Here is a 14,082-nt window from a genome sequence, read left to right as displayed (position 1 = left end):
AAACTGAAAAAGAAGGGAGAAATGGAGACACTTGGCTTCCTCTTCTTCCTTAATCATCCCAAAGGTAGTTGGAGGAGGTGAGAAAAATCTATCTAGGGAATCTTTCCCTGCTTTCATATGACTTCCCACCACTCTCCACTCACAGTTTATACCTCCCTTCCTCTGCCCTGTGAGTGAGACCAACTGGCCAAGGGACTGAGGATTTCACCCAAAGACTATTCCAAAAGGAAAGAAGAGGAAGGAAATGGTCCAGATTGGAGTAAAGATTTGCACAATTCCCACAAAGAAAATTCAAGGCAAGCCATTTACTAATGGAAGAAGCAAATTTACCCCCATGCCATGTCAGTCAAGCCCACTCTATCTACCCCCACCCCCCACATATATTTCTTATAGCTCATTCTCTCCCCTCTGCTCCCCATCCCCCTAAACAATTTTCTTGCCCAGTTGGCATTAAGCTACAGCAAGGTGGCATGGCCTGAGTCATCATGATCCACACTGTTGAGAATGGCTGTCTGGTCCTCAGCAAGCTGGCGATGGCACAGGTCTGAGAGGCGGGCAAAGGGATCAGGGCGAGAGTGTCTCTTCTTCTTTCGGAGGCAGACAGCTTCGTCGGGCCACAGTACCTGAGAGTTAGGAAGTTGCTGAACCTGGGAAGCAGAACCGTCTGGAGAGGAGAACAAAACATAGACTCACACAGTTGGCAGGGAGATAGAAGGATACTATCAGGTATTCAACCTCTCCCCCTCTCCAGCCAAATCTTTTCCCCTAGACTTCCGTCATGGGAACAAAGGAGTCAAATGAAAGTTTGAGAAAATCAAGTTTTCTACAATACAGAGCTTTTCTTCTCTGACTCAATCAGTAATCCTACTCCACTAATATAAGCAAGATTATATGGAAATATAGGAAACAGTTTTTTTTTTCCAGTTTACACTCTCTGTGAATCCAGGTGACAAGATGACACTCAAAAGGGGGATAAGCATCTTGAATTGGAAATTTCAAAGCCAAAACTGGTATGACTCATATAAACCCTAGGAACTAAGCACTAGATTTGACACAGGAAATACCCATTTTTTTAAACCTCAAATTGATGAATCATAAGTACCATAAAGCTGGAAGGAACTAAGAGGTTATTTAGTTAAATTTGAATCTTTTCATCATGTTGCTCTATGGACCATGGAAGTATGGAATCTTAGAATTAAAAAGGAATCTCAAAGAGAGAGCAATAGGGACCCATGAACTATTAATCTCCTCTATAAATCCCTAACAAATGGTTATTCAAACTGCTAGACCATAAATTGCAAGAAGTCAAGTACCAAGGTTTATCTAAACACTGTATCCAACTCAACACCTAGCACAATGCTCTACACCATCTGTGAAGTTGGACTTAGTCCAGTTTCCTCCTAACAGAGGCAAGGAACTCAAAGGAGTTGATTCTATGGCTGGACAGCTTTAATTGTTAGAAAGTTCTTTGTTTTTAAGCCAAAATCCCTGCAATATAACTTTTGATTCTTCTTCTATTTTCTGGGACCCAAAAGATTAAATCTTATTATATAACAGTATTTTATTTTTTCCAATTATATGTAATGGCAATTTTCAACATTCATTTTTTTTTTTAGTTTTTGCAAGGCAATGGGGTTAAGTGACTTGCCCAAGGTCACACAGCTAGGTAATTATTAAGTGTCTGAGGCCAGATTTGAACTCAGGCACTCCTGACTCCAGGGCCAGTGCCAACATTCATTTTTTGAAAGATTTTGAGCTTCAATTTTTTTTCTGTCCTCCTTCCTAAGATGTCAAGCAATCTAATATAGGTTTATACATGTGTGATCATGTAAAATATTTCCACATTAGTCATATTGTGAAAGAAGAAAAAGAACAAAAAGAAAAATATTTAAAAAGCAAACAAAAGTGAAAATGGTATGCTTCAGTCTGCATTTAAACTCCATCAATACATTCTCTGGATGTGGATAGCATTTTGCATCATGAGTCTTTTGGAATTATCTTGGGTCACTGTATTGCTGAGAAGAGCGAAGTCTATCAATTGATCATCAAAAATGTTACTGTTACTATGTATTATGTTTTTCTGGTTCTTCTCACACACTCACTATCAGTTCAAATAAGTTTTTCCATATTTTTCTGAATTCCACGAAGTACTCTTGTCTATGACAACTCCTCTAAAATTATAATGCAATCATATGTCCCCTCCCCAAAACTTTTCTTTCTCAGTCTATTCCCATTTTCTTCAACTAATCCTTAGCACATGAGATTGAGTCCCATAATCATACTGTATTCTCTATGGGATTTTAGAAAAGTAACTTCCCCTTCCCTAGCCTTATGTATAGAATGAATGTGATTACACAACAGGAAACTTAGGTAAAGGAACATTAGGCTTCTCAAGACAGTTTCCCTGAAATTTCTTGGTTTATCATCCTCACTCAAAGAAGGACTTTGCCTAACCCATGCCAGAAATATAAATGCATGATTCCTTCAAGTTCTAATGCAGGGATTCTTAATCCTTTTGTGTCATGACCCATTGGGCAGTCTAATAAAGACTATGAACACCTCAGAGGGAAATGTTTTTAAATGCATAAAATAAAATACAGAAGACTTTAAGAGAAACAAATTACATTGAAATTCAATTCAATAAATATTTATTAAGTACCTGTTATGTGGGCTGGTAGGCACTATGCTAAATGATGGGGAATTTTAAAAAAGAGGCAAAAGACAATCCTTACCCTTATGGAATTTACAATCTATTAGGGAAGACAGTATGCATGCAAATATTTACAAAGCAAGCTATATTCAGGATAAATTTTATGTTTATACATGAAATGTATATACAAGATTAAGAGCAGTTAGTGAAAGCTTCTTGTAGAAGGTGAGTTTTTATATGAGACTTGAAGGAAGCCAGAAAGTTATACAGTTACCAAATATATAATTTTTAATTTACATTTTTATTTATTTACACATTATTAAAATAGTCTTCTTGTAAGAGTAAATAAAAAAACTCATAAGAAATAAAGTGAAAGAAAGAAAAATATGAGCTTCAGTTTGTGTTCAGAAACTTTCAGCTCTGACTCTGGGGTAGATCACATTCTTTATCAAAAATCCATCAGAGAAGTTACTTCCATATTTTTTCAGTTGCTATTGCTGATTGCAATTCCCTCAATCCATTCCTCCCCACTCCCATTTATTTTATTTTCTCTCTCCTTTCACTCTGTTCCTCTTCAAAAGTGTGCTATGGGACAGCCAAGTGGCACAGCAGATAGAGCACCAGCCCTGGAGCCAAGAGGCCTGGAGCCCACATCCCATCCCAGATACCCAGCAATCACCCAATCCTGTGGTCCCGGTAGGTCACCCAACCCCACCACCTTGAAAAAAACAAACAAAAAAATTGTGTTGTATCTGACTACCCTCCCCCATGATTTACCCTTGCCTCTATCCACCTACACCCTCCCTTCCCTCCCCGCCCCCTGTCCCCTTTCTCCAATCCCTTTCCTCTCCTTTTTCCTTTAGGATAAAAGATTTCTATACCCTACTAAGTGTGTAGGCTGTTTCCTCTCTGAGCCATTTCTGATGAGAATGAAGGCTTGTTCATTTCCCCTCACCTTCCCCCCTTCCGCTCTATTGAAAAAATTTTTTCTTGACCTTTTTCCATAAAATATCTTAGCCCAGTCTACTTCTCCTTTCCCTTTCTCCCTGTACTTTCACTTTTCACCTATTGACTCCATCTTTACAATGTATTATGTCTTCATATCCAGCTCCCTCCTGGGCCTTGTCTAAATATGTTCCTTCTAAACTTCTCTATTAAATGGAAAGGTTCATATGAGTTATCAATATAATCTTCCCATGCAGTAATACTTGCAGTTCAACATCATTAAATCCCTCATAATTTGCCCTTCCTGTCCACCCTCTCTATTTGTACTTGGAGACCAAACTTTCTGTTCAGCTCTGGCTGTTTTAACAATAATGTTTGAAATTCCCCTATTTCACTGAATATCCATCTTTTCCCTTGGAAGAGGATATTCAGTTTTGCTGGATAGTTGATTCTCCATTGCATTCCAAGCTCTTTTGTCTTCCAGAATATTATATTCCAAGCCCTACGAGCTCTTAATGTGGATGCTGCTAAATCCTGTGTAATCCTGATTGTAGCTCCAAGATATTTGAAGTGTTTCTTTCTGGCTGCTTGTAATATTTTCTCTTTGATTTGGGAGTTCTGGAATTTGGCTATAATATTCCTGCAGGTTATTTTTGGGAGGATCTCTTTCAGAAGGAGAACAATGGATTCTCTCAATTTCTATTTAGCCCTCTGCTTCTAGGATATAGGGCAATTTTCCTATAGAAATTCTTTAAAAATCAAGTCAAGGCATTTTTCCAGGTAGCCCAATAATTTTTAAATTGTCTCTCCTGGATCTGTTCTCCAGTTCAGTTGTTTTTCCAATGAGATATTTCATGTTTTCTTCTAAGTTTTCATTCTTTTGGTATTGTTTTATTGCTTCTTGATTCCTCGCAAAGTCATCAGCTTCCTTTAGCTTCATTCTACATTTGCTTTTTCATTCTACTCATTAATATTTTGGACTGCTTTTTCCATTTGACCTAAACTGGTTTTTAACACATTGTTTTCTTTGGCATTTTTTTGAGTCTCCTTGACTAAGCTGCTGACTTGGTTTTCATGTTTTTTCTGCATCACTCTCATTTCTCTTCCCAATATTTTTCCACTACCTCTCTTACTTGATTTTCAAAATCTTTTTTGACCTCTGCCATAGCTGAGCCCAATTCCTATATTTCTTGGAGGTTTTGGATACAGAAGCTTGGACTTTGACACCTTCTGAGAGTATGTTTTGATCCTCCATGGGACCAAAGTAATTGTCTATGGTCAGGTTCCTTTTTTTCTGTTTATTCATTCTCCCAGCCTGTGCCCTGGTTTTGAGGAGCTTCCCAAGCTTTTGAGTGTTATTGGGGCACCCCTGCAAGGACCTCAGTTCCCACAATGTCTTATGAGAGGCTCTGACTGCTCTCTTGGCCTGTGCTCTGGTCTGTGGATGACCACAAGCACTCCCCTCTGCCTTGGAGCTGTGAAGAGGATCCCTGATCTCTGGTTATAGGGGGCCCCCAGACTGCAACCAGGGTCTGAATGTGAACAAAGCACCAGAGTCCTGTCTTAGCAAGAGCAGAAAGACCTTGACATTTTCCCCCCAACCCCTTATTTTCCATGCGCTGAGCACTCTGGGAGTAGCTGCCAAAGGGCTCCCTGCTGGATGGCTCCATGGGCCTGCTTCCATTTCCCAGGATCTGGGTTGCACCAAGGGCCACAGCTGCATTGAGGGCCATGACCTGGGCTTCATGCTTCTCTGGCAGAAGTTTCTCCACTGATCTTCCAAATTGTGCTTGTTGTTGGTTGGGAGGTCTGGAAACTGCTTCTGCTGTGAGGATTCAGTACCCCCAGGGACCCAGGTGCCCTGTGACCTGTTTCCAGAAGGCTAGAACTCCTTTGCTCGGGTGTGGTGATCCTGGCTATGCTGCTGCCTCCTCCAACCCCATGGAGGAGAACCTTCCCATGATCTTCCAGATTACCTTAGACTGGAGCATTGCCTCGGTGGTTCTTTCTGTGAGTTGTCTCAAAAAATTTAGTAAGAGTCATAATTTTAAGGTTTTTTGGAATGTTTTGAAAGAGAGCTCCTAGGAAATCCTTTCCTCACACTGACATCTTGACTCTACCTCTACTAAGTATATTTTAAGGGGAAAAAAGATTATGGACTTCAGGTTAAGAATCCCTGGTCTACAGGATTGCATACATTAACAGCAGTATTATATGATGATCAACTATGATGAACTTAGCTCCTCTCAGCAATTCAGTGACCAAAGACATTTCTAAAAGACTTGTGATTGAAAATGCCATCACTGCATTCAGAGAAAAAACTATGGAGTCTGAATCAGACCGAAGCATACTATTTTCACTTTTTTAAAACTTGTTTTATGCTTTTTTCTCATGATTTTTTCCTCTTTAGTTTTGATTCTTCTTTCACAATATGACTAATATGTAAATATATCAAACCTGGTTGTACCCATATAGCCTATATCAGATTACTCACTGTCAAGGGGAGGGGGGGAAAGGAAAGAGGGAGGAAGGTAGAAAAGTGAAGAACTCAAAAGCTTACAAAAAGATGAATGTTGAAAACTATCTTTGCATGCAATTGTAAAAATGAAATAAAATAACATTAAAAAAAGAATCCCTGGTCTAAATAGAGCTATTGATCCATATTATTCCTTAGTAACTCATTCTAGATTTTCAAAAGTCATTGGGAAAACTAAAATGGTTGATAAATTTTTTAATGATTTTTTTAATTTAAAAAAATTTATTTAAGGCAATGGGGTTAAGTTACTTGCCCAAGGTCACACAGCTAGGCAATTATCATGTGTCTGAGGCTGGATTTGAATTCAAGTCCTCCTTACTCCAGGGCCGGTGCTCTATCCACTGAGCCACCTAGCTGCCCCATGATTGATAAATGTTAAAGGAGAATTTTCTAGAGTCCCAAGAGATACCTAGACCCATTAATTTAAGACTACACTTCTGATTACTTTTGACCTCTGACTGGTATTCTCCCAACTTTGCTGGATAAACATGAACCACAATCCAACAAATGTATTAATGTCTGGGTTATAGAGAAGACACCATGGAATAAAGATTAGTAACCCTTCAGAAATGATATGAATCAGGAAAAGAGAAGTTAAATCTATCTCATAATATTCCCCCAAGAATCAAAAAGACTTATATCCACATCACACCTATCAGATTGACCAGTATGACTAAAAGGGAAAATGTTCAATGTTGGAGAGGGAAAACTGGGACATTAATTCATCATTGGTGGAGTTGTGAACTGATTCAATTGTTCTAGAGAGCAATTGGAACTATACCCAAAGGGCAATAAAACCTTTGATCCAGCAATACCACTACCAGGTCTATATCCCAAAGAGATCACAAAAAAGGGAGGAAATACATATACAAAAATATTTATAGCAACTCTTTTCATTGTGGCAGTGAATTAGAAACTGAGGGAATGCTCAGCAATTGAAGAATGGCTAAACAAATCGTGTAGATGAATGTGATGGAACACTATTGTTCCATAAGAAATCATGAGGGGGGGTGGCTAGGTGGCACAGTGGATAAAGCATCCTGGAGTCAGGAGTACCTGGGTTCAAATCCGGTCTCAGACACTTAATAATTACCTAGCTGTGTGGCCTTGGGCAAGCCACTTAACCCCATTTGCCTTGCAAAAAAAACCTAAAAGAAAAAAAGAAAGAAAGCATGAGGGACAGGAACTTCAGAATAGCCTGGAAAGACTTGCAAGAGCTAATGATAAGTGAAGTGAACAGAATCAAAATAACATTATACACACTAACAGCAATAGTGGGTGATGATCAACTATGATGAATTTATTCATTTCAGCAGCACATTAATCAAAGACAATTCTAAAAGACTTGTGATGGAAAACACCATCCATATCTAAGAAGGATCTGTGGAGTTTAAATGCAGACCAAAATTCACTGTCTTCAGTTTTTAAAAGTTATCTTAGATCTTATGATTTTTTCTATTGTTTTTTCTCATTTTGATTTGATTCTTCCCTCACACCATAATTAACAAGGATCTGTGTTTAGCATGATTATACATGTATAGCCTATGTTAGATTGTTTTCTGTCGGGGGGAGGCAGGAGGGAAAAGAGGGAGAAAAATGTAAACCTCAACATATTGCAAAAAATGACTGTTGAAAACTACCATTCCATGTAGTTGGGGGGGGGGGGATTTAATTAATTAATTAATTTTTAAAAAAGATGTACCAATTCCTACTGGAAGTACTAAAATGCTAGGTCAGAAAGTACAGGGTAATTATATCATCAAAATACCTTCAATTAGTCAATAAATATTGATGAAGCACTCTGCTAAGTGCTGGAGATACAAAAAGACGAAAAAGACAGCCCTTGCCCCCAAGGTGAGCTTCTAACAGGGAAAACAGCATGTAAGCAATTAGGATAAACAGGAAATAATTAACATAGAAAAGGCACTGGAATTTATAGGGTTTGGGGAAGCCTACTGGTAGAAGGTAGCATTTTGGCTGAGATTTGAAGAAAGTCAAGAGGAAGAGATGAGGAGGGAGAGAATTGCAAAAACATGGGGACAGCCAGAGAAAATGCTCAGAATCTAGGATAAAGGGAAACCTGAAGAATTCAGGTCTGAGGGAATTTAAAAACAGAATTCACAGTGACATAGTACCCAGGAGAGGGTCTCAAGACAAACTAGACAGTGAAAAACAGAATTACAGAATTTGAGAAATGAAAGAGACCTCATGGAGTTGCGAATTGATCCAAGCATTCTGGAGAGCAATTTAAGGCATAAAAAGCTATAAAACTATGTACACCCTTTTCCCCAGAAGTACCAGTACTAGGTCTGTATTCCAAAGGGAGTTAAAAAAAAAAAAGGAAAAGAACCTACTGTATTTATTGTAGCTCTTTTTGTGGTTGCAAAGAATTGGAAATTGAAGAAAGATAGCCATCAACTGGGATATGGTTAAACAAGCTGGGGTATATGATTGTGATGAAACACTATCATGTTATAAGAAAAGTTGAGCATTCAGAAAAAACTGGAAAGACTTAAATGAGCTGATACAAAGTGAAGTGATCAGAACCAGGAGGAGAGTGTATACAGTAATGGCAATATCATATGAATGATTTAGCTGTTTTCATCAATATAATCATTCAAGACAATTCTGAAGGATTTGAGATAAAAAATTGCAGTCCTCTGTAGAGAACTGATGAAGTCTGATTGCAGATAGAAGCATACTTTTTTAAAACTATTTTTCTTGGGTTTGGGACGTTTTAGGATTATTTTTTTTGTCTATGTGGTTTTTTTTAACAACATGACTAATATGGAAATGTTTTACAAATTCTACATATATAAATGTACATCAAATTTATTTACCTTCTTTAGGAGGAGGAGAGAGAATTTGGAACCCCCAAATTTTAAAAAAACAAATGTTAAAAATGTTTTTACATATAATTGGAAAAAATAAAATATTTGTGAAAGAAAGAGATCTCAGCTACCATCTATCTCATCTATTTCTAGGTGGTATAGTAGATAGAGGGGCAGCTAAGGTGGCACAGTGGATAAAGTGCTAGTTGTGGGGTGAGGAGGACCTGAGTTCTAATTCAACCTTAGATACATAAAAGTTGTATCATTCTGGAAAAGTCACTTAAATCTTTTGCCTCGGGTTCCTCCTTGCAAAAATGAGCTAGAGAAGGAAATGGCAACCCACTCCCCAAGTGTAAACACACAGAGTCAGACAAACTAATCAACAACAATAACAGCAACAACAACAACAAAAAAAAGCACTAGACTTGGATTCAGGAAGACCTGAGCTAAAATCCTACTACAAACACTTACTAGCTGTGTGACTCTGAACTCTGGGCAATTCACTGTGCTTCTGCCTCAGTTTCCTCACCAGCAAAGTAGGTACTACAATAGCATCTACTTTACGGATAGCTATGATAAAATCAAATAATTATGTAAAAGTGTTTTGCAAACCTTATCATCACCATCGTCCTCATCGTTATTCCTATTATGATTAATGCCTAAAAGGAATCTTCGCTATAACTCACCTGTCAAATGGTCATTTAGCCTTTGCTAGAAGACCCCCACAGGGAGGGAATTCTCCTCTGAGGTAGCTCTAATTGTTAGGGAGTTTTCCCTGATGTTGCCCACTGGGGTCCAAACAGACTAAGCCTAATTCCTCTCCTCTACATGGCAAGCCTTTCAAAACCATCAACATTGGTCTCTTGACCCCGTTAGCTTTTCCTTTTCCAGGCTAAACATCCACAGATCCAGCAACTGAAAGAACAGGACTCTTCCCCATAACTCACCGGATCGCTTTTTGGATTTCGAGGAGCCCTTGGTTGACTTTTTGGGCTTCTTTATCCGTTGGTATTTCAGAGCTTCAAGCCTCTCAGGTGCAGCAGAATTCCCGGGTGCAGATGGATGTGTTCTGGAAGGGAGGAAAGACAGATAAATGCGGGTCAGCATGACTGACTTTTCCTTCAGGAAGAGTGAGCCTCTCAGGGAATGAAGTTATTGGCTGTCCCATCTGCAAGCAGAGAGCAGTTCGGTGGAGTCTGGGTTCTCTTGGTGGGTTCCTGGATTCCTGACTTTCCACTAAAAAGACCTCCCAACAGAGAATTCTGCAACAAGAGCCAGCCGTTCTTGAACCCCAACTCCAACAGGTTCCTGTAGATGCAAATCAATCTGTGGGAGAATCGGGGGAATCCTGAAAAAGTAGAAACCTTGATTTTAGCACAATGAGCACCCCTTCAGCACTGCCCATAAGCCGTGAGGAATGAAGGGTCAGAGAGGGAAGCAGCTTCCGTGTCTGAAGTTCCTGAATACCTGGCAGGAAAGTCCTCTAAGAGAAAAGGCAAGAGGTGCGGTGAAGTGCATGGCAGGTAACCCCAGCCCAGATGACTGGCATGCAGCACTGTGCTCCTCCTTCCCCCAGCCTCCAGAGAAGGGCAGCCCTGGGGCGGAGGGAGAGACATCACATCCAAAGAAGCCATAGGTTCCCAAGACCTCGTCCCACGAGGCTCCTTCGCATCCATCTGATTTCAGGACACCAAGGTGAGCAACCAGAGGCAGAAACCATCAATCAGATGACAACATTTCTCTGTAAGGGGATCTCTTTAACCTTTTGCTGGCCATAGCTAGATGTCCACACTAAAGAGGGGAAAAGGTGGAAGTGGAGTATATGAACCAGAGGTCTCTGGAAGTCCTGTTCATGACTCAGGGAGCTGGGTAAGGGAAAGGGATCAATAGTAACCACAAACAACAAAAACCAACATATAGAGAGAGCTAACAATACAACAACAAACTACAGTACTCACACATATAAGGGCTAACGATACAACAATAACTCATTTAGGGTGGGCCAACCATACAACAACAAACTTCAGTAGTTCACATATATAACGGATAACAACACAGCAGTAACTCACATAGGTAGGAGCTAACAATACAATAACATACAGCAGGCAACTCATTTAATATAGCATTTGATGATTTTTTGCAAAGCTCTGTTCCTCACCACAACCCTCTAGGGCAGGAAGTTACCATATTATTAACCCCATCTAACAGAAGAGGCTCTGAGAAAGTAAATGACTTTCCCAAGGTCACACAGCTAATACCCACTTGGGACAGAACTTAACGTTTCCAGACCAGTCTTTTCTCTACCACATAATTCTGATTTTTAACCAAAGTATGTCCAGTTCATTCAGCCCACTGCCATTGGCAGGTGTCCATTAAACTCTGACATGTGAAATCACCTGCCTTCCTGTAAACCTAGGCAAATCCCTTGACATTTCATTTTAGTGTCAATACCCAATGAATATCCAATTTGATGATGGTTACAGATAGGTCAGGGAATATGGTAGGAGTGAGAGAGGACCTTTTTTCTGTCCTCTCTCCTTCATGTTCATGGGCCCAGGGTTCTATGACCTATTACATAGTTAGAGAAAGGACTTGATCTAAGTGGAGTCCAGATAACTTAAGGATGCAACAGTCAAACAGAGTGGAGATGAGGAGATCTGCTAAAGCATGTTTATTCTACCCAGGGTTTGTAAGAAAAAACTATAAGGAAATCAACCAGGAGATTGAAGAAAAAAGGTCCACAAGTGTTATGATAGTAATGGGCTAGGAAAAAATTTATAGACTTAGAGAGAATTTTAGAGATGGTCATCTAATCCAATAATGCTTTCCAATGATAAACCATCCCCTGAAGTCATCCCTAAGAGCCATGGAATTTGGGGAGTTAGATTGTGAGAACCTATTTTACATCCCCACAACAATTTTTCTACAGTGAAATATGTTAAAATGAATGCCAAAGGCAGTTCAAAAGTGAATAGATACACAAACACTAAGACTCAAATCATAATAGAAAGTTAGATGAGTGAGTATTATATTGAGGAACAAGTCTTCATGCTTTGCTTAAAGGGAAGGTGTTCAATTTCTTTAGGAAGTTATTGAATTCAATTCAATAAGCATTTAAGAAATGCCTAACCATAACAAAATAGTCCCTCTGCCCTCAAAGAGCATACATGTCTATGGCTTTGGTCTTTGTTTTCCCAATGTATTAGCTAATACCATACTTTCTTGAGATCATAGATTTGGAGCTAGAAGGGACATTCCCTCATTATATAGAGGAAGAAACTGCATCCTAGAGAAATTAAATGACCCCACCCAATGTTTCCAAGCAGGGACTTGAACCTTGACCATGTAATATCAAATCCATCCTTCATTCCCCTGCATCACATAGCATCTTCCTTGAAAGCTACTTTCCTGAGTACTGGCACAGAAGCCTAGTCACTTAGAAGATAAAGGACGCATGATGGGCAGAGAATCACAGAGCTAGGCGGTACTTTATAATTGAGGTCCAGATCATGGGAATATAGTAGGTAGTCCAACATAGTCCTATAAGTTTGTGACAAAGCTAGGCCTAGACATAAGATTTTCTATGGCTTGTTCAAGACTCTATATGCTTTATCACAATCAGGATCCTGATAAACCACACCCTGAAGTCAGCTCTGATACCAATGTCTAAGTTTGTGGCATACACACACACATATACCCAATGAGGAAATTTTGATTTGAGAATAGGCTTTCACCCCAAATGTTTGACATTTCAATATGCATTGTCTCATCTTTCACAAAACTTTGACTAAGAGGAAGACAGATGAGTCTATGATCTCCTACAACAATGACTTGACATCCAGCTACAAGGTAGCACAGTGGATACAGCATTGAATCTGGAGTCAGAAAGACTGAGTTCAAATTTGATCTCAGACATTTATTAGCTGGGTGACTCTGAGCAACTCATATAACCATTATCTACTTCAGTTTTCTCATCTGTAAAATAGAGATAATAATAACATTTATCTCCCAAGAATGTTGTGAGGATCAAATGAGATAATACAGGCAAAGTGCCTGACCCATAAAAATGTTTATTGCTATTATTGACTGTTCTAAGTTATTGACTATCACTAAGAAGAGAAGGCCTTGAGTAGTCACGCTACTATGATTCCAGTTCCTTCTAAGTTTTGGTCATCTCCAAACTAAGTTCTCCTGCAGCTTGTAATTCAGGACATTTTAGAAGAGGTATAGGGGATGAAAATAAATTGGAATATAAATAAAGCCTAAATATCCATGCCTAAACCCCACGAAACCATTATTTCTGAAGAAGGATTAGGAAGCTCTCCCCTTCCCACTTGTAATGTTTCCCAGCCCTGAAAAGTCTCATCAGAAGCAGTCTTTGAAATAAAAGATTATATGGTCTGATTAGGCAAATGACAATAAGTGGGATAGTTCTGTGCATATGATTTTTCATATCTAAATGAGAATGAGTCACAATGCCATAATGGAATCTAATAAAGAGGCCCAGACACAATTACTATAGATTTTCCCAAATGGGCAAAACTAAAAGACCAACTATGAGTTCTTCAATCCAACAAACATTGATCATTTTTTCAGATTAAATTGGATCAATCTTCAAACTATTTCCCCCATCAAATTCAAATGCTGATTCTGCTAAGAAGAGATCATGAACTTCACTAGAGAAAAGTCTGACCTGAGTGTCTTTCATGTTGAGTTTGACACATGGCCTCTCCTAGTCATAGACAACATTTCTGTTATAACAGCGTCAGAGAAGGAAAGATAGGAGATGGAAAATTGGCTGATGTTCTATCTACAGACAAACATTTCTGAGTGGTAGTACACTGAAGGATAAATCCATTCCCATTGTGTGACAGCCGGACTTGAACCATTCCAGTATGCTTGCTGTCTACACATATTCTTATAATTGTTTTTTCCCTTGCAATGAGACTATGTCAGTGGACCCAAAGAATCTTATCCTGCTCAGGATAAGGGAGGAAGGCCATTAGAAATCAGTAAGCAAAGTACAGTTTTTCCTTGAGACTCCTTCCTGGCTACCTAGCTCAGTCCTGCCTAAGGATATAGAGAAATTTAACGAGGTTCACTTGAAAATTATAGTCAAC

The 14,082-nt window shown here is 39.1% G+C and overlaps 1 protein-coding gene across 1 annotated transcript in view; it reads right to left on the bottom strand.

The window, feature by feature from the left end:
- Window positions 1-399: 399 nt before the first annotated feature.
- IGSF9B (immunoglobulin superfamily member 9B) overlaps window positions 400-14,082 on the bottom strand; it is a 68,604-nt gene continuing 54,921 nt past the window's right edge. The window contains exons 19-20 of the mRNA XM_074216282.1: window positions 9,910-10,031; window positions 400-664 (exon numbers count right to left, since the gene is read on the bottom strand). Coding sequence (XP_074072383.1) covers window positions 456-664; window positions 9,910-10,031 — 331 coding nt within the window. The 3' untranslated portion in view covers window positions 400-455. The remainder of the gene's footprint in view (window positions 665-9,909; window positions 10,032-14,082) is intronic.

This window comes from Macrotis lagotis, chromosome 1 (genome assembly GCF_037893015.1).
Source record: "Macrotis lagotis isolate mMagLag1 chromosome 1, bilby.v1.9.chrom.fasta, whole genome shotgun sequence".
Lineage (NCBI taxonomy): Eukaryota > Metazoa > Chordata > Mammalia > Peramelemorphia > Peramelidae > Macrotis > Macrotis lagotis.
This window is presented reverse-complemented; position numbering and strand designations above follow the sequence as displayed.